Source organism: Gekko japonicus, unplaced genomic scaffold (genome assembly GCF_001447785.1).
Source record: "Gekko japonicus isolate JY-2015 unplaced genomic scaffold, Gekko_japonicus_V1.1 scaffold3701, whole genome shotgun sequence".
In the NCBI taxonomy this organism is placed as follows: Eukaryota; Metazoa; Chordata; class Lepidosauria; order Squamata; family Gekkonidae; genus Gekko; species Gekko japonicus.
The window spans coordinates 1-18,476 of NW_015165348.1; the positions used below are offsets into that span (position 1 = coordinate 1).

An 18,476-nucleotide genomic window follows, 5' to 3' on the forward strand; every position below is an offset into this window, starting at 1 on the left:
CCCCTGAGTTCCTGAGGGCTAAATATGCTACTCGCGCGGAGTGGTTTTGCCTCCAGCGGGGCCGGGGAGGGGATATTTAAAGAGATCTGCCTGGTGGAGCAGGCGCCCCCCCCCCGCAGCCTCCCCCCCGAAAACTTCCCCGGCTCTGCCGGCTGCCCCTTTCCATTGACTCAGAACGATGTAACTCTACATAGGACTGCACTGGTCAGTATCACTGGTTTTACTACAGCGTAAACAGGCATTCAGGACGGCCGCTTAGGGCAAGGAGGAAATTTCCGGAAGCTCCACCCCCTCCCTGGTAAAGCCACGCCCCCTCCAGGCTGTACAGGAACTTGCATTTCTCGGTTTGCATCTCGGTGTTGGGTTTGCGTGTTGACCGGGCTGCTATCATGCCGGGCCTCCTCCTGGGAGATGAAGCGCCCAACTTCGAAGCAGAGACCACCCACGGCAAGATCCGCTTCCACGAGTTCCTGGGAAACTCGTGAGTCGTAGTAATAATAAATAATGGTGGTGACTGTGCGAGGGCCTTCCTTTCCCGCTGCCAACAACTTGATCGATGCCTTGCTTCTTTTCCAGTGGGGGTGGGATGGTGGGCAGGTTTTAGGGTAGCCGTCGTCCCGCTGCAGAAAAGGGACGACCTAAATATCCACGGCATTGGAGTCTCTTACTTACGAGGAGAGGTCGAAGCATATGGCGCCTCTTTCTGTGTTACCTCTTCCCTCCCCCACCCAACCAAGACTAAGAGGGATGTGTGATGGTGGCTTATTAAACGATGCATAGTGTGGGGAAGCGGCTGGAGGAACATCTCGACCAAAACGCAGAATGGATAGACTGTAGATGCAGGGCGGGCATGACTTCCCCACGGTGCATGCTATAGGAATGGCCGCTCGTTAGGTTCAGCTCTGTTTACCTGATGACTTTTGTGAATTTTTCCTGTTTTAGCCTAATTCATAGGACTGTTGAATTCAGGTGGAGTAGCTGTGTTGGTCTGAAGGGGCACCTTTAAGACCAACAAAGTTTTATTCAGGGTATCAGCTTCCATGTGCGAGCACGCTGTATTTAAGGAAGTGTGCTTGCACACGAAAGCTTACACCTTGAATAAAACTATGAACAAAGGTTCATGGGATTGTTGTGAGACTAAAATGGTTGATGGGAGAACGATGTGTACTATCCTGAGCTTTTTTTAAAAAAATTTAAAGTTCTTTTTATTAATTTTCTCATAAACAGTTTTCAGTAACATTACTATTAACAGCTTTTTGGAGGAAGGGTGGGATAAAAATGTGCTTTATTGGAATATAGAAGAGTATTTGCCTACTTTAAAAGTTCTGCCCCCCCACGCACACTACAAGATCACACAAGCACTTGCTCATAGGATACCTGTATGCTTCAGCGGTTGCATTAGTATTAATTAGGGGTTACTTTGCTTCAGAAAAGTAGTAAGGCGCCTGAATGTGGAGATCTCAACATCAAAGGAGAATGTACATATTAAGTTTGAATTTGGAACAAATTCTGCTTGTTCCAAATAGTAACAGTTGTATGGAGTAAAATGCAGCATTGTGGATGTTTTAGTAGTTTACCAATATTGTCAAGTATTGGGCAAAACAGAAATGGAATGGGCCAGAGAATTCCCCTTTGGATGGATAGGAAAGCTAAGGAATATGAAGTTAACATTGGGTAATTGTGCAAACTATACTTGGGTACATTTATGGCAAAATAAAGCCCTGCTGAATTCAATAGGTCACTCGCAGAGAAGTGTTTAATTCATGTATATTCCACTTTTCTCTGTGCTGGGGACTAAGTGGTTTATATAGCATTCTCCCCTTCAAGTTTATCCTCACTTCAACACTCTGAGATAGGTTGCAACACTGTATATCTAGCACAAGGTCACCCAACATGGCTTCCATTGGCAGAGTGGGGATTCGAATCTAGGTCTCTCAGATACTAGTGTGACCCTCTAGCCACTACACTATGCTAGTTCTCTTATGGTGTTGATAAGACTTCCTCTTTTTAAAAAATGAATGCACGGCCCTTAGTTTTGCAAATGATGTATTCTGTTACGGATTGCCTCTCCGTATCCAACTCTATGAAGGTTGGGGGAGATTTCAACTAAGGTGTGCTCATGGATACTTAATGCGACCAAAGTCTCCAGTGTGCGTTAACCACCTTGTTGCACACAGCCTGACTGCATGTAGCAAAGGTAAGGAAGGAATACCAGAGAACCACCAATTTAATTTTTAATCTGCATCCACGTCCCTCTGCAGGATGCCATTGCTAGCCCATCTACAGGCTATTTAATTATACCTGATCTGTTGTATGATCTGTATCCATGCAGACCATGCCAGTTTTAGAATTGCCTGGGGAGGGCGGGGTATAAGTATGAATAAATAAATAAATAAATAAATTGCTTTATTACCAAGAAAAAGTCTACTGAGATGAAATTGTGTCACGTGACAGAATGGCCCCTGCAGGAGCCTCTCTTCTGCTGCAGGGTGTGTGAGATTTACTCAGCTGGATCAGGTCCCAAGTTGCTAGCTCTCAATGAGAAGTTAACCTCTTCAGCCTTGCTCCACCACTTCCAAAAAGGAATAAGAACTTTTACCGCATGCTGCCAAGAGAGGCGTATAGGGGTATGATAGTGGTCTCTGGCAGCAAACCCATAGTGTATGCATGTCTCTTTTTGAAGACTCTTTAGGTTAAGGACTCCAGGTTTTTCCTGCTCTGTTGTGTAACCTAGAGGGACCAAATGTAAGACATTTTAAGGTGTGGGCACAGAATGATCACAACCGCACTAAAAATTAACTTCTTGGTTACAGAAGGGAAGAATCATGTAGAGCAAAGAGAAATTAAAATGAATGCTAAAAGCAGTCTTTTATCCCCAGGTCTAAAACTTATACCTCTCTGATACGTAGATGGAATAATCTTAATTGCCCGATTTGTACGGAGCTCCGGAAGAGAACCTCTAGGGGGCAGGGCGGTCACGTGGTGAAGCCCCGCCCCCTTCTTTACCCCGCCCTCTGCTTCGATCCTCATTCCGTTTGGGAATGAGGATGAAGCAGGAGGGTAAGTAGCCGGGCCTTCTGACACACTTCCGGTGATGTCAGGGGGTGTGGCCTTCTGTCACTTCCGGTGATGTCAGGGGGCGTGGCATATGCAAATAAGTTATGCTAATGAGTTATGCTAATGAGCTCCGGCAGCTCTTTTTCTACAACAAGACCCCTGCTGATACGTAGATGGAATAATCTTAATTGCTCGATTTCAGTTTCCATTTCTTTGCATTGGTTGTCTTGAAGCTATCTTTCCATCTTTTCAACCAGCTTTTGGCCTCTGTCAGAATGCTTCTTCAGAAACTCTGAGGATATTCTCCTGGAATTTCTCACATTCCAAGCAAACCCCAAACGCAGGGTAGGGCTACCCCCCTTTAAGCATCAGCAGCTTCTCCCCTGCTGTCGGTGGTTCAATGCCTGGCCACCAAAGCGACTTTAAAGAGTTTAGCCATCTAAAATGGTTCGAGTCCACCAAGGCTCCCTCTAAGCTGTGGAATCCTGTGAGCAAAAATTCTACTTGGTGAGCTCCTGGCATTAAAGCTGTGAGCGAGTGATTTGGCTGCTGCATGAATTAGTTTGCTCTGAAGCCCTCCTTCCTGAGCTAAGACAAAAATATGTGAGTCGGAGGCTAAAAAACTGTGAGCTAGCTCACACTAACTCAGCTTAGAGGGAACACTGGAGTCCACTACTGGACCGTGCAATCCTGTCCCCCATGTGTTTTTAAGTGCTGGGGGGGGAGAGATTGCGGGCTTGCACTGCACCATGGGCTTGGTCAGGATTGGGCCCTTGCCGCATTTTTAAATGGCCAGATTCTTCTTTAAAATGGCATCCGTGGCCATAGGTTGGGCTCATGACCGTCATGATGTCTAGTTTGGCTCCCAGTCTGCTGCTGACATGGTTGCCCTGATTCTGTAACAAAACTGACTGTTCAGTTTGGCTGTTTAACATTAACGTCTGAATTGCTGTCTTCCCACACAGAAAGCTATATTTATCCAGCTAGGAAAATGGCGTGGCGGTAAACTAGCCTCTGAGCACTAGCAGGATACTGATTAAAAATTATTCTTCCAAGTGTATAGCTTTTACATAAGTGCCTTGAGGGGGGAGGTGTCAGTTCACCACACTTGGTAGGCACGTGGCAAATATTGGTAAAGAGACCATAAGAGTTACTTTGTTGGAATCCATTCTTGCAAAAGACTAATAAATTAGTAATAAAATATGAAAGTGTTCAGTTTATGCCTGTAGCAGATCTCAAGATGAACCTCTAACAACTAAATCTCCCAGGGCAGTACATGGTTAATTCTGATCATTTAACTCCAGCCAAGTGTGTATACCTAGAGATGTAAAATTTCCGGAAATTTTGAAGCTCTGAAAAAAACACCCGTTTTTTCCGGGAAAAAACAGAAATTTTCGGAAAAATTGAAAAAAGGCTAGATTAGCATTTCTTTTGTCTTTTCTAGATTGAAAGTCATTCTGTTACTTTAGGAACATAAAATATGACTATGGACATTTTTACTTGGCATGAAATTATCACAACTAGCATATTAAAAATATAGTGTGTCCAAACAATTATTACAAACAGACTACCCACCCACATGCAAAAACAAAACGTTTTTATTTTCTTCTGACAATCGCACCTCCTAAAGGAAGAAATGCATCTTGTTCTTGCATTGGAGAGTTCAGTTTGTACCCTAGGACTTGCTTGTCCTCAGTGCACAGAAATTAGATCAATCTGATACCATATATATATATATTAGAAATGATTTGGAAAATATTTGAACACCTTGTCTTAAAATATTTTATTCATCATGTTAAAATAAAATGTCCCATAATCAATTTTTTTTCTTTTCTTTTTTCAATTTTTCCAATTTTTCGGAAAAAAACAAAAAGGCTTCAGGAAAAAAATGGGAAAAAACCCGTTTTCCCCTCGAATTTTTCCGGGATTTTTCCGGGCCTTCACATCTCTATGTATACCCTGTTCTTATGAAACTGTTCTTTGGAGCCTTTATAGTTAGCAACTTGTACTTATGTCATCCAACATGTTAGCAACTTGTAGTTACGTCCTCCACACCCAGTGACTGCAGAAATGTATTTGCGGTGCGTATTCCTACACTCACAAGTGGCATGATGAAGTCCAGTACCCCTCACCCATTTCTAAGTGGTACATTAACATTAGAGTAGAATTCCACCCAAGCTCAACATGAATAAAGTAGAATGTGTGCTGTTCTAAAGGATTCTTTGAAGTGCCTGTGATTGGGAGGCTACAAGGTATAGATAGGAACTCTCAGTCTGGGGCAAGTGATGCTCTGTATTCTTGATGCTTGGGGGGCAACAGTGGGAGGGCTTCTAGTCTCCTGGCCCCGCTGGTGGACCTCCTGATGGCACCTGGTAATTTTGGCCACTGTGTGACAGAGTGTTGGACTGGATGGGCCATTGGCCCGATCCAACACTGGCTTCCTCTTATGTTCTTATGTTCACTGCATCTTCAAGAACATTTGCTCCAAACTCATTATTCTCTTTAAACTTGGATTTAGAACAAAGCAGGAGGGTACATATAACTTAAGAGTGGGCTTCTCCCCTCCTTGCTTTCCAGCAAGGCTGCATAACAGCAGTTCTAGAGGGCTTTGGGGCAGCCTGAACCTGGGCAGAAGGGGAATACCTGTGGGTGGGTAGCATAAAGTGATTTTAGACTGGTTTTTAATACCTTGTTTTATGCAGTTGTTTTTACATTGTAGTTACCTGTCTTGGGTCATGAGATGCTCAGAAGAAAGGCAGGCTTATGTTTTAAATAACTCAGAGAAGTGCTAGGTAAATTATAGTGGCTTCCTGTGAAGGTGCTAAACAGACATGTGACAGGCTTCAAATTCATTAAAAAAACAATGGAGCTTTCGCGACAGTAGCTTGCCTGCAAGCCAACAAAGTGTTTTTTAAACAAGTTACCCCCCAAGCTTACATAGATTAGACTTTTCTCTCTTACTGTTTCATAAACCTGGAGACTTGAACATGTTCCAGAGGAAACTTGCAACACCACTTGCAAAACTTGCCAGCAGCACTGCTGTCTGTGGCTTGGCTCAGTATGCTGAACTAGGATATACCCCAGAATCACCAAGTCTGTCCTTCTGCCTTCAGGCAGGCTCTTTTATACCTTACAGGTTCATCTGTGCAGTTGCTCCAGATGGCTCAGGTAGGGTGAGCCAAGCTGCTGTTGAAGGCATCCCTCAAAACAATCAGGGTCACTAGCCAATCTGACCTGAGGGAAATTCCTTCCAGCCCTACATATTTGTTGTTGACAATGTTGACATTGGTAAGCAGCTGGATTCTGTGAATAGCCCTTTTCAGTCTCTTTTTTTAAAACCTTGTTGGTATATCAAGGTGGGTAGTAGTCGTGTTGGTCTGAAGCAACAGAACAAAGTTAGAGTCCAACAAAGTTTTATTCAAGGTGTGAGCTTTTGTGTGTATGCATACTTTGTCAGATGATGAAATGGAATTACATATCATAGTTGTATATACAGAAGTGTTTTGTTAAAGTTGCGTGCAAAATAGTGAGGACAAGGAAAACACTCTATACAGCCAAGATGCTGTAAAATTCACCTCCATGCTTGAAGAGAGATGGATGGGGCCTAAGGATGGGATTCTCACAAATTGGAACACATCAATCTCCAGTTCTGACATATTTATTACCTATGTTTTTTCCTCCCAGTTGAGCCGAAGCAGGTGATAACCAGGAATTAAGGTTGTCATTCTTTTGATCTGGTAAAAAATGTGTCCTCACCATTTTGCATGCTAATTTAACAAACTATATATATACAACTATGGTACATAATTCCATTTCATCATCTGACAAAGTGTGCATGCACATGAAAGCTCACACCTTGAATAAAACTTCGTTGGTCTTAAAGGTGCCATTGGACTCTAACTGTTCTTTTGTAGGTATATGTTAATCTCAGTTTAATGATAGCCCCATATACCCTAGAGTAAGGGACTGTAGGACAAATACCCAAATTCTTGGGTCAGGATTGAATACATCCATGGGGCCACAATTAAAACATTAGGTTAAATTCATAGAGATACATGACTCGTTTGTTGAAACAACTGAAATTCTCTGCTTCCACAAATGTTCTAGTGAGGCTGATAGTTTTACACCATCAGGTCTCCAGCTGACATTTATAAATGACCAGCTTCATGTCATTAGGTCATGTGAATATGTGAAGCCGTCAAGGTCAGTGATGTCTGCTCTGACCAGCAGCAGTTCTGTGCGGTTTTGGATCAAGGTCTTCAGCATCATCTGCTATGTGATCCTTGATGCTGGAGATGGAATTTGGCACCTTCTGCATGCAAACAGGTGTTCTACCATCGAGCCATGTCCCCCTCCAGATCTTGTAATCCAGCATTGTCTTCAGGTTCAGAATGGATCGGAGTCACTTTGTGACCTTTACTTGTAATGTCAAGCATCAGGCAATGAGTTTATAATTTTTTTTAAGACACCACCTTTAGTGCAAACAGTGTATGAAGGAGGTTTATACACTGTTCCAGCAAGCAGCCCTTGGGCTTGGTTAGCAACGCCATAACGCTTCTTCAAGGGTTGTAGAGAATTCTAATCGGAGCCAATGTACTTATGATTCAGAACTGCTGAGTCACTAGCAACCAAGCCGTTTACGGGGATTTTAAAAAGTCAATAATTTCTCAGCTTACGATAAGGAAACATGTGACAGTGGCTTTTGTAATGTCTTAAAGCTCCAGTTTCTCAGGAAGAAAACCATTAAAACACAAACTTCTTGGACTGAGTACAAAGAACATAGCTGTTCGAAAAAGGGCAGCCCGCCTGAGAAGATGTGAAAGTATTTTATTTCCTGATTTTTTGTTCAGCCTTGTTTGTTCGTTTTGAATTGCAGTTACTAACTGGCTTACTAAATATTTGCTTTCTTTTATGGCCGAGGAGTGACTCCATAGGTTTGTAGTTAAGCATTAAAGCACATTTCCAAGGCAATCAACTGTTGCAAAGCCGTGACAGTCAAAGAGCAAAGGGCAGGGTTCTGTTGGCTGGCATACCTCCGAGGTGGGGCTCAAAGCATAATGGACTTCCTACAGGTGGCCACTTAGGTCAGGATTGCAGAAAGGTAAATGACAACACTTGGCAAGTATGTCTGTCACTCTGGTGTAGTGGTTGGAGTGTTGGTTTAGGATATGGGAGACCCAGGTTCAGGTGCCATGAAACTCACTGGCTGACCTCTTGGACCCTGCATTCTCAGCCCGACCCCTCTCAAAATGTCATGATGGGGTTACAATAGGACTGAACCAGGTATGCCTCCTCCGTGAGCTTCTTGGAGGAAGCATTTATAGATCCGCTGAGAAGAGCTCTAAATATGCAGTGTACTTTTTACTTTTTGATAGTATTTACTGGATTGCTCTATGGTAAGTCCGGAGCGGTTAGGGTATGCACTGCCCAGCAATTGTCATTTTAATGCCACTAATGGAATAACATCTGAGTTGGGGGAATTAATACTATATTTTTAAAAAAATTGCAAGCGACTTGGAGAACTTCATGGTGGAAAAGCGGGATCCAAATTCCAGTAATGCAAGCACCTGCCAGGCCTGGAGCACAAAAACAGCCCTGCAGTGCTGTGAAATGCAACTTGAAGCCAAGGGCTGCAATCAGACATCACGATCACCCACACCGTTTGTAAACCATAATTTGGATGAAGTTTGGTGTGCTGTGGCATCAGAATGCAGGCCACCCAACCAGCCACAGTTTGTTGATGGGAACTAAATCTAGATTCTAAACCATGGATTGTACCTGGCTTGTTAACAAGTTGAGTGCTGTGGTGATGTGTGATTAGAGAAATCCCGGTTTCTTCAGCGGCACTGCTCCTCCAAGCCTCCAAATAGGGTGTATTAAACAGTGAGGTTTTGCTAGCATCCTGGCAACTCAAGGGAGCTTAGGATAGCCCCTGGGGATTCTGCTTGGAGGAAAGGAGGCAAGCTGCAGACTAATTAGATTTACAAACATGATATGGCCATTTACATGTGTTTGGTGCGTTAATGAGGGTTTGTGCAATGAACTTGGGGGCTCAAAGTAGCACTTTTTCCTATCTTCACCCTTTTTTATCGCTCCATCCTAGGCAATAAGCGGACGATGTTTTCTGGGTTCCAGTGTGGTGCTGAAACTCTTTGTGTTGACCCTCTTTTGCCTCGCTGCAGCATTGCAAAAACTGCAGAGAGCCCAGAAGATACAGCCTCTGTGACATTTCACAACTATGTGCAACTATGCAGACAACCCATGGATACACACTGCAGTTAGAGGGTAGCCATACATTAAGGGGAAAATATATTGCTTAGGATAGTAATGGTGGCATCATAGGGCAGCTGGTGCTCTTGGGCCCACAGTAAATAGTTATTTTAGGAGAGTGGACTTGTGGGAGGAGATTCTTCTTTAGTGTGGAGCTTTCGTACTGTTCTTGTGTAAGGGAGCAGGTATTCAAGATATTACCACCAAAATAGAAGATGTGTTGCAACTCCCAAGTGAGCAGAGTTGCTCTTCTCTGTTGCTGGCATCTATCTTCTGTGCTGTCTTTCCTGCACAGAGAGTGGAAACAACCTGAATATTGCTTATTTGCTGGTCATCGCATTTTGTGAACACAGCTGGCCTCCGAGTTACACTCACCTATGCTAGGACTGACTTAAAAATCTTCTATGTGCATAAAATCCAATAGTGTTCGGTTTGGGGATTCTTTCAAAACATCTTGGGACTAGCATTTCTTTCCTAACTTGGGCTGTAAAGCCAGGACCCTGCAAAATACATCTGATGATGGGGGAGATCTCTGCCAGTGGATTAGATGTTTCTCTAACAACAATAGCCCAGAATGCCTGCTGAAATGCTGTCCCTGGGGAAACGGGATCCTCAGGGACAGCATTGCAGGGGGAGAATAGGTAGAAATCCCCCTCCCCTTTCCTACTGTGGAAACCAAACCAATTGCTGGTAAATATTTGTTAGAATTCACAGAACCATGTCTAAGAGGGCCATTCCTTGTGGGGGGAAATGACAATAGCAGGGTGTGCATTTGATGGTCCAAGTTTTCAGCCTTAAGCTTTTAAGATTAAGACAGGGAGTCTCCAAAGGTGCATAATATAATACTGATTTGATTACTTGCCTAAATATAGTAATCCAGTCTTCAGGGTGACAGAGGCTATTGAAGTTAACTGTACCGTAAAAGCTGGGATTAAGCATTGCTGGTTTGTGATGTGTCGGCAAACAGGAGCTGTCATTTTGCACAAAAGGCACTGGGAGGATCCATGCTATTGGGGAAAGTGGGTTTGAATGGTATGCGAGTGCCTCTGAAAGACAGAGAATGCAGAGAGACTAGTTTTGAAGGCTGGAGGCAATGCTGGCCAAAGGCCTTAATTTCATCTCTCTCGGCATGGTGTGATACAAGATCAGAAGGTTAATGTCCAGAGATTGAACACTAAAGTTAGTTTTTAGTTAACTCTATTCTGGCATCCACCCACCTGAAAATCTCTCCCTCTCATGTCAGAATAAAGTTAACTAAAAAGTACAGGAGGCAATTTTCTAAATGTAAGGAGAAATTTAAACTGTTCAGTTGGATCAGCTTAGAGTGCCATGTTATCTTCCTTCGCATTTTGTCCTCAACTGCCCTGTGAAGTAGGTTCGACTGGCCTGTGACTTTCATGGCAGTGAGGATTTGAACCCATGTCCGTCCACTCCAATTCCACCACACCGGTTCTTCAGTTCTTTAATAAGATGATTACAATAGACTGTGTTTCACTGCCATGACAATGTCATATTAGTTTGTTTTTCTTTTAGATGGGGCATTCTCTTTTCTCATCCACGGGACTTCACTCCAGTCTGTACCACAGAGCTTGGCCGAGCAGCAAAGCTGGCACCGGAATTTGCCAAGCGTAACATTAAAATGATAGCCCTCTCCATAGATGACGTCAATGACCATCTCTCCTGGTGCAAGGTATTATGGGGCTGAAACGGTGGCACAGTGAACAAAAAGGGTGCCTGCCTGTTACCTGTTCTGACTGGATTCTGATCTTCTGAATCGCCAACATAACTAAAACAACAGTTTAATGGCGAGCGTTCTTAGCCTGTGCAAGGTTCTTGGTTAGGGGTGTTGAAAGAACTGGATGTGCTTTAATGCTTACAGAATGTTGTCCCTGTATAAAATTTTAGTGGAACTACTGAGTGCAGTCTGCGGCTTCTGTGGTTTTCTCCTGCATTTTGAGGCAGAACAGTGCAGGATACAATCCTTTAATGGGAGTGGCAAATGAACAACAGCACTGATTGGCTGGACTGTTCAATATCTGCCATCTTTTCTGTAGCTCCAGAAGAGAAGCTGTTCAGATCTTCTGGCAATAAAGTGATGACAGCAGCGGCTCCATTCGAACATCACACCAAACCCTGTTGGCTGCTAGCAGTAGGCTATTGAGGGCAGAGGAATTAATGGCGAACATTTACTTTAGAGAACATCCCTGCTGTGCCGCAAAGGTGGAAAGCTTGTTTAGGTGTGCAAACCATATTTAAAGAGTTGCAAGGCGGCGTGAAATATTTATTAATAAAATTATTGCCTTCAAATAAAGTCCTTACCAGCTTTATAAGTTGGTTTTAAAGTGGAGTTGAAAACCAAATGATGACTCGTTAGCATCTTTTACTTGTCATTCTGTTGAGTGTGCCTCTACAATCAGGCTGACTAGAAATGTGATTTTTCCCCCCCCCCAGTGAGTAATTCAGCAAGAGGTCACCTTGCTACAGAGCTGCATCTGCATTCCAAGCAGTATTCAATTGTCCACTATATGGAATCACACACCTTCAGAGTAATTTTCAAAACTGCATAGTCTTCATTTATGACATTTTGCTCCCCCTTTATGCAATATACCTTGGCACAGTTAAGTTCAGTAGGTAGACAGACTCTGTCTGTGGTCCTGTTACGCATTGTGAACCCCTTCCTTCCCCCCAGCAGGCCATGCACATATCCTTTCATTAGCTGTAGTAAGAGGTTGGGGCACTGGAGAAGAGAATTGCAGCATTCCTATGCAATGTTACAAGCAGTTAAAACAAAAAAAAGGTACTCGGTCATGGTAAAATATAACCGATGTCCTCGTAAATATTTGCCACATCCTGGTTTGTCCTTGGACACTCAGCCGCTGACTGCTTCAATTTTGCCGTTCTTGCTGAAGCAGATAATAAAGACTGGCATTCTGGAGCTTCACTTGTAGCCTTAAAGGTTCACTTACCTGGAAGATTTCAAGCTTTTCTGCTGACAACGGAGTCTTGCACACCTGCATTAACCATGAAACATATTAGTCTTGAAATGTAACATGTGAAAGGGAGCATGTGCTACTTTTTGAGTATACCTGGTTTGATAGAAGTATAATAAATATTCATATAATGCTTCTGATCAGCTTGCTTCATATTCATAGGCTTGGGTCCTGCTATCCAGCTCCACTCTCAACAGAGCTTTCCTATGGGAGAAGAATCCTCTTGCCGGTGGAAAGCTCTGTTATCAGTGGAAACTGAGCCATAAGGATCCAAAACATTACCTTTGTGCAATCCTAACAAGCCTGTAAATTAGACTGGTGATATCGTCATAGTGTGGCAGATTTTTTTGGGGGGGGGGAGAGAGCCAAACTATGCCTTCTTTTCGACAAAGGCAAAATCTGAACCGGGGCCTCCTGGATCACAGCTTCTTCTGTTAGCTTCTGTGGTGAATTATTGTAGTTTGGACACCACAGAGTTCAATGGGACTCACTCCCAAGTTCAGATCTAGTTCTCATTGAGATGGTAAACCTGTGTCTGGGCTGTAGATCATCAGGTGAGCCTCACACAACTGAATTGCTCTTTCTTTCCTTTAAAAAAGGAATACTGCTGACACCTGTATTCCTTTAGGCTCATTTCTTCAGGGAACATGTTTTCCTTGACTGTCAGGGAGCCCTTAACCATTGCAGAGGACTTCAGGGGTATCTGGAGACATGCACTTGACCCAGTCTAGGTATTAGTTAGGCCTGCTGAGCTTCACCATCATTCTGTGTGAACAGGAAAGAAAAGATGGGCTGTTACTCTATAGGCACTGAATCTAATGTGGAGAGTCAATATGAGCAGTAAAAGCAATTCTGTGTGCAAGAGAACTTTGTGGTCAGTGTGTTATCTTAATGAGTGAGGCAAGAGTTTTCTGGACCACTGAATATCTGTTGGCCAGCAGTATCAGTCTCTTCACCTCACAGTTCTTACCTGCCCATTACCCTTTTTTGTAAATTTTGGTTGCTGTCCACATTCTCTTGAGATCTATGGCCAACCTTTTATGCATATGCGATGTCTATATAGGGAACTGTTGCATGCCATTACAGCCTTATGATGTGAAATGAGTACATGTAGGACTTTTCTGGGCTGATCTAGCTATTACTGGAACAAATGATACCCTGTTGGGTATAAGTGATGCATACTGGTCTGTTTTCTGAGGTTCTTCCTACTGGAGGAGAGTAGTTGGGAAAAACTATTTTGTAAAGGTACTCGTTCCTTTCAGACCGGATGGAGAAGGCAATATTCCACAAAAGTCAAATCTTGCCCTATTCTTTTGCAACAATGGATACCACATTATCGAGATACTTAAGGTAAATAGTGTAACTTAGCATATTAGTAACAAAGACTTGATGATTTCTCCCCCTCCCCCATCTATAGGACATCAATGCCTACAATAAAGATCAGCCCACAGAGAAGCTCCCCTTTCCAATAATTGCAGACTCCAAGCGAGAGCTGGCGGTTCAGTTGGGGATGCTGGATCCAGATGAGAGAGACAAAGACGGCATGCCTCTGACTGCTCGTGTTGTAAGTATCGGTGCTTCTCAAGCATTGTATTTCTGCAGGTTGAAACCAAGGTTCTGTGTATTCATGGTTCTCCTTATATCTTTCCCATGGTCTATTGCCACTTAATCAGTGGCAGTTTAGCATTGCCTTAGTAGAGAGAGATGCCAGAGTGAAACAGTATTGATATCCCTATGAAGTAGAGTAAATGGCTACTCAGTCCGGTAGTGGACCAATCAGACTTGCTTGTAGACTGAGAGTAGTATCTCTCTCTCCTCCCTGGTTTTAGGTGACCAGCTTTTCAGATAACAGCTTAGTTGTGGCCTCCTGGAAAACAATTCAGCAATACACTGTCTGTTTCCTTGCTTGTAAAATGTAAATAAGTACTTTGATGGCTTGCAAGGATGAATAGGGGAATGTCATGGCATACCTATCACTTCTCAGGAATCAGGCAGGCTATAAATCTTTAAAAAACAAGAAAAGAAAAACCAGAGAAGAGTAACTCTGTCCAGCATCCAAAGCCTTACAAAGTAGATTATACTAGAAACTGGGAGAGAGAGAGACTGAGATTAATTCAAGCTGGTAGCGGATAAAAACTCCATTCTAGTGTAACAAGACTGACCAAATGAGTCAATGGACAGATTGCAATGGAACTTTCCTGGTCACTTAGAGACAATGACTAGAAGGCTATTATAGTAAAACAAGATTTCTTTGTCTGTGACTTGCTAATCTGGTCCTCTGTGTTTTGTGGGTGCTCAAGACAAGAGATACAGTTTGCTAAGACATTTGCGCAAGCACCACTGAAATGAACAGAGGAGGTATTGCTAATGGATTTTCAGTTTTTATTGAAGTATCTTTTGCAGGGAACAACTGGTGCCTTTCAGGGATGGCTATAGTCCCTTTGAGATACTTTTCTGCTCCAGTTATCTTAAGATGTTTCTCTACTCTGATGCTGAAGCTTATCAGTAAAAGAATCTTGTTGTCTTCTTGCCAAATTGGGACCACAAACACAGGGCAGAGAATTCCACAGGACTCTTAAGGTGGAAGCCTGAACAGCAGTTACTGTAGAGTACCTGCATTAGAAAAGAAAAACGGTGCCCAAAATGTGCTTGTTCTTTGACCTGGAAAAACAACTGTGCCAAAGAGACAGACTTAAAACTCTAAAGGAAGATTACTGGACAGGACTGATCATAAAAGGAGCCATTATGGCATGACATGCTGGGTTTTCATTGTGTGGCTTTGCTTTTTAGGTATTCGTATTTGGTCCAGACAAGAAACTCAAACTCTCTATCCTCTATCCAGCGACCACTGGAAGAAACTTTGATGAGATTCTAAGAGTCATTGATTCCCTGCAGCTAACAGCTGCTAAGAAAGTTGCCACCCCAGTTGACTGGAAGGTAGATACTGTGGCTGATTCTGCATTGGCTTTTCCCTCTGTTGTTCTGTTCCACGTTGGAACAGAAATTCCCCTCTGCACTGCATGCTGCTTTCACTTCCGTTGATCATTGGATTTTATGGTAGCCTCCAGACTGCATGCCGCTTTGACTTTCTTTGATTATCGGATTTTATGGTACCTTCTGCATAGGTTTATGGCCATTTTATGGCCATTCAGGGGTGACTTTGCAGTCAGTACGGCATTGCCCAGTGTGGTTTTGAGCTGCACTCTCCCCCCCCCCCCCCACCCCACGCCGCGCAATGAACCGGTCCACTTCAGCCTCTTCTGCATCAGTGGTTGGGGCATACACTTGAATTACTGTGATGTTGAATGGTTTGCCTTGGGTTCTTTAAGGCTACTAACAGTGCAAGCCTAAACAGATTTAAACTCTTCTTAATCTGTAGGGTGTAACACTGTTTAGGATTTTACAGTTAATCTCTTTTTACAGTTAATTCTTCAGTTTGCTCAAATAAAATTCTTGTCAAAGAACAGCATGGTCCGAAATGTATGCACTGTGGAAAGTGAGTACATTTTAGTTTCTGATTCTGAGACGTAGCCTCCAGGTCAGATAGAATAAACTACACCAAGTAAAGCAAGGAGGTTAGCTGTCAGTCTCATGACTGTTATGCAGTTACGTGGTGCAACTGCCCTGGGGGCTGACTCCATCACTGGTGTCAGTGAAGGACGGTTACTAGCCCTTGCATTGAGAAAATGAAGATTAAAATGAGAGCCAGTTTGGTGTAGTGGTTAGGAGCATGGTAGTCTGGGAGAACCGAGTTTGATTCCCCACTTCTCCGCATACAGCTGCTGGTGTGATCTTGGGTCAGTCATAAATTCAGAGCTGTTCTCTCAAGGGCAGTTCTCTCAGAGCTCTCTCAGCCCCACCTACCCCACAGGGTGCCTGTTGTGGGAAGGGAAAGGGATTGTAAGCCTCTCAGAGACTCCTTCAGGTAGTGAAGGGTGGGGTATAAATCCAATCTCTTCTATTCTTCTTCTCTTCTAAAAACATGACCATATGCAATTTGGAGGATTTTCAGCTGCAGAGGCTTCCATATGGGTATGCTGAAGCAATCAATGTGAAAACTTGTAGTTGGGAGGATGATGCTTTGCCTTTCAGAAAAAGTAACATCCATTCATGGACTAAAGGTTCTAGACTTTCACTGTAAAATATGGAATGGACTATTAAGTCTTGCTGCTTAGTAAAGTTTTTTTCCTCTCTTCCACCTTCTCTTCTTTTTTAGCCTGGGGATGAAGTCATGGTAATTCCAAGCCTGTCGGATGAAGAAGCCAAAAAGCTGTTTCCAGGTGGAATTTGCACTAAGGAACTCCCATCAGGCAAGAAATACCTTCGCTACACTGCTCATCCAAAATAAAAAATAATAACTTTGAAGAAGGGTTGAACAGACCAGAAAGTTGGTCACTGGAGCTTTTTAGAACAAGTGATATAGCTGCCTTGTGTGAAGATGTGTTTGGAGAAATTGTTAAAGATGGAATAGTTGAAAGCATTTTGTTTAGCTTCTCCTTGGAATGTGATGCCTGAATGTCTTTGGCCTGGTGTAGTTTCAGCTACTTCTCAAGTCAAAGCTGCTTCTCTTCTTCTTTGTGATCAGACGTCTGGGTTTTGGTTGTGAGCAGAGTCTGCAATAATGTACTAATGGACAGTTAATTATTTACTTTTAACCCTTCAGTTTTCTGTTCTTTGGTCACATAATCTCTTGTGTCCACGGTATTAAAAACTTGTGAATGGAAGCTAAATTCTCTTGCTGCCAAATGTTTCCTGGTTGAGCAGAGAAGAATCTCAATATTGTTCCAATATAGCCATGCACTTTATTTTCTTTTTTAAAAAAGAAGGATGTGAGGGTTCACCAGCGAAAAATTAAGCTGCATTTTTTTTCCACAGTGGGAAGTTTGTTCCATTAACCATGTGCCTTTATTGCAAAGAAATTAACCTTACTACAAAGAAGTGAACCGACTGTATTAGTTAAAATCTGTCATGGAAAGCTTGTGTTCGTTATACCAGTGTTGAATGAGAGATGTGAAGAAGATAAGCTTTACTGAACAAACATTTATCAACTGTTCCAGTATCTTTAACTTTTTGGTCATACTCCTTCAATCAGAAAATAAAGTTAGCCTCTAACATGCCTGCTGTTCCTGTGTCTTCTGTTTGTTCATGTATATGAATGAGCCATTGTGCATCTTAAATTGCATATTTGTGTACAGTTGCTTAGGTTAAGGGGACAAAGTACAAGGTGGAAATCCTACAGGTCATCTAATTGAAAAAAGTGCCCTAGGAATTTGAAAAGCATCAGTATGAGTTGGGGTATGCAAAACCCCCCAACAACCATGGTATTTTTCAGGTTTGGGTATATTGAACCCCCAAAATATCAGTATTTCCTGATATCGCTGAATCCCAATACCGGTATGGTATTTGGATTTGGGAAAACCTGAAAAAAAAATTTGGCTCTATTATACTCTATGGGGACCATTATGTATTTATTACTTCTTATTGTTTTTGCAACCAGAGTCATAAACAGCAAATGGGGACCATTATATTCAATGGTCTCCATAGGATATAACAGAGAATCTTGATCGGGAATATCTGGGGCTCTTGGGAGGGGCTGTTTTTTGAGAATTAGACATTATTTAAAAAAGATTGGACCAGGGGTCCAATTCTATGGGGCCCCATTCTTCATTGATTGTAATGGACAGGGAAAAGGCATTTAAAGGCAATGTGGCACCACCAGGACCCACTTTAACCATGTGTCCTGGTATGATACTGAACTGTTTGGGTGGGATGAGTGGAGATCAGTGTTCCCTCTAAGCTGAGTTAGTGTGAGCTAGCTCACAGTTTTTTAGCCTCCAGCTCACAAATTTTTGTCGTAGCTCAGGAAGGATGGCTCCAGAGCAAACTAATTTATGCAGTAGCCAAATCACTCACTCACAACTTTAATGCTGGTAGGTCACAACGTAGAATTTTTGCTCATTAGACTCCACAGCTTAGAGGGAACATTGGTGGAGATAATGTCTAATTCTCATATTCAACACTGCCTGTGCTTTAAACCTTACCCATGAAGCTGCCTGCTACTGAATCAGACCCTTGGTCCATCAAAGTCAATGCTGTCTACTGCAACTTGCAGTGGTTCTCCAGGGTCTCAAGCAGAGGGCAACTTGCAGTGGCTCTCCA

At 42.9% G+C, this 18,476-nt stretch overlaps 1 protein-coding gene across 1 annotated transcript; it reads left to right on the plus strand.

Moving 5' to 3' along the window:
- Positions 1 to 210: 210 nt before the first annotated feature.
- On the plus strand, positions 211 to 17,428 carry PRDX6 (peroxiredoxin 6). The gene is made up of 5 exons (XM_015410578.1): positions 211 to 481; positions 10,861 to 11,017; positions 13,735 to 13,881; positions 15,108 to 15,254; positions 16,534 to 17,428. The coding sequence occupies exons 1-5, from the start codon at positions 390 to 392 to the stop codon at positions 16,663 to 16,665; spliced, it is 675 nt and encodes a 224-aa protein (XP_015266064.1). The 5' UTR covers positions 211 to 389; the 3' UTR covers positions 16,666 to 17,428.
- Positions 17,429 to 18,476: the final 1,048 nt, after the last annotated feature.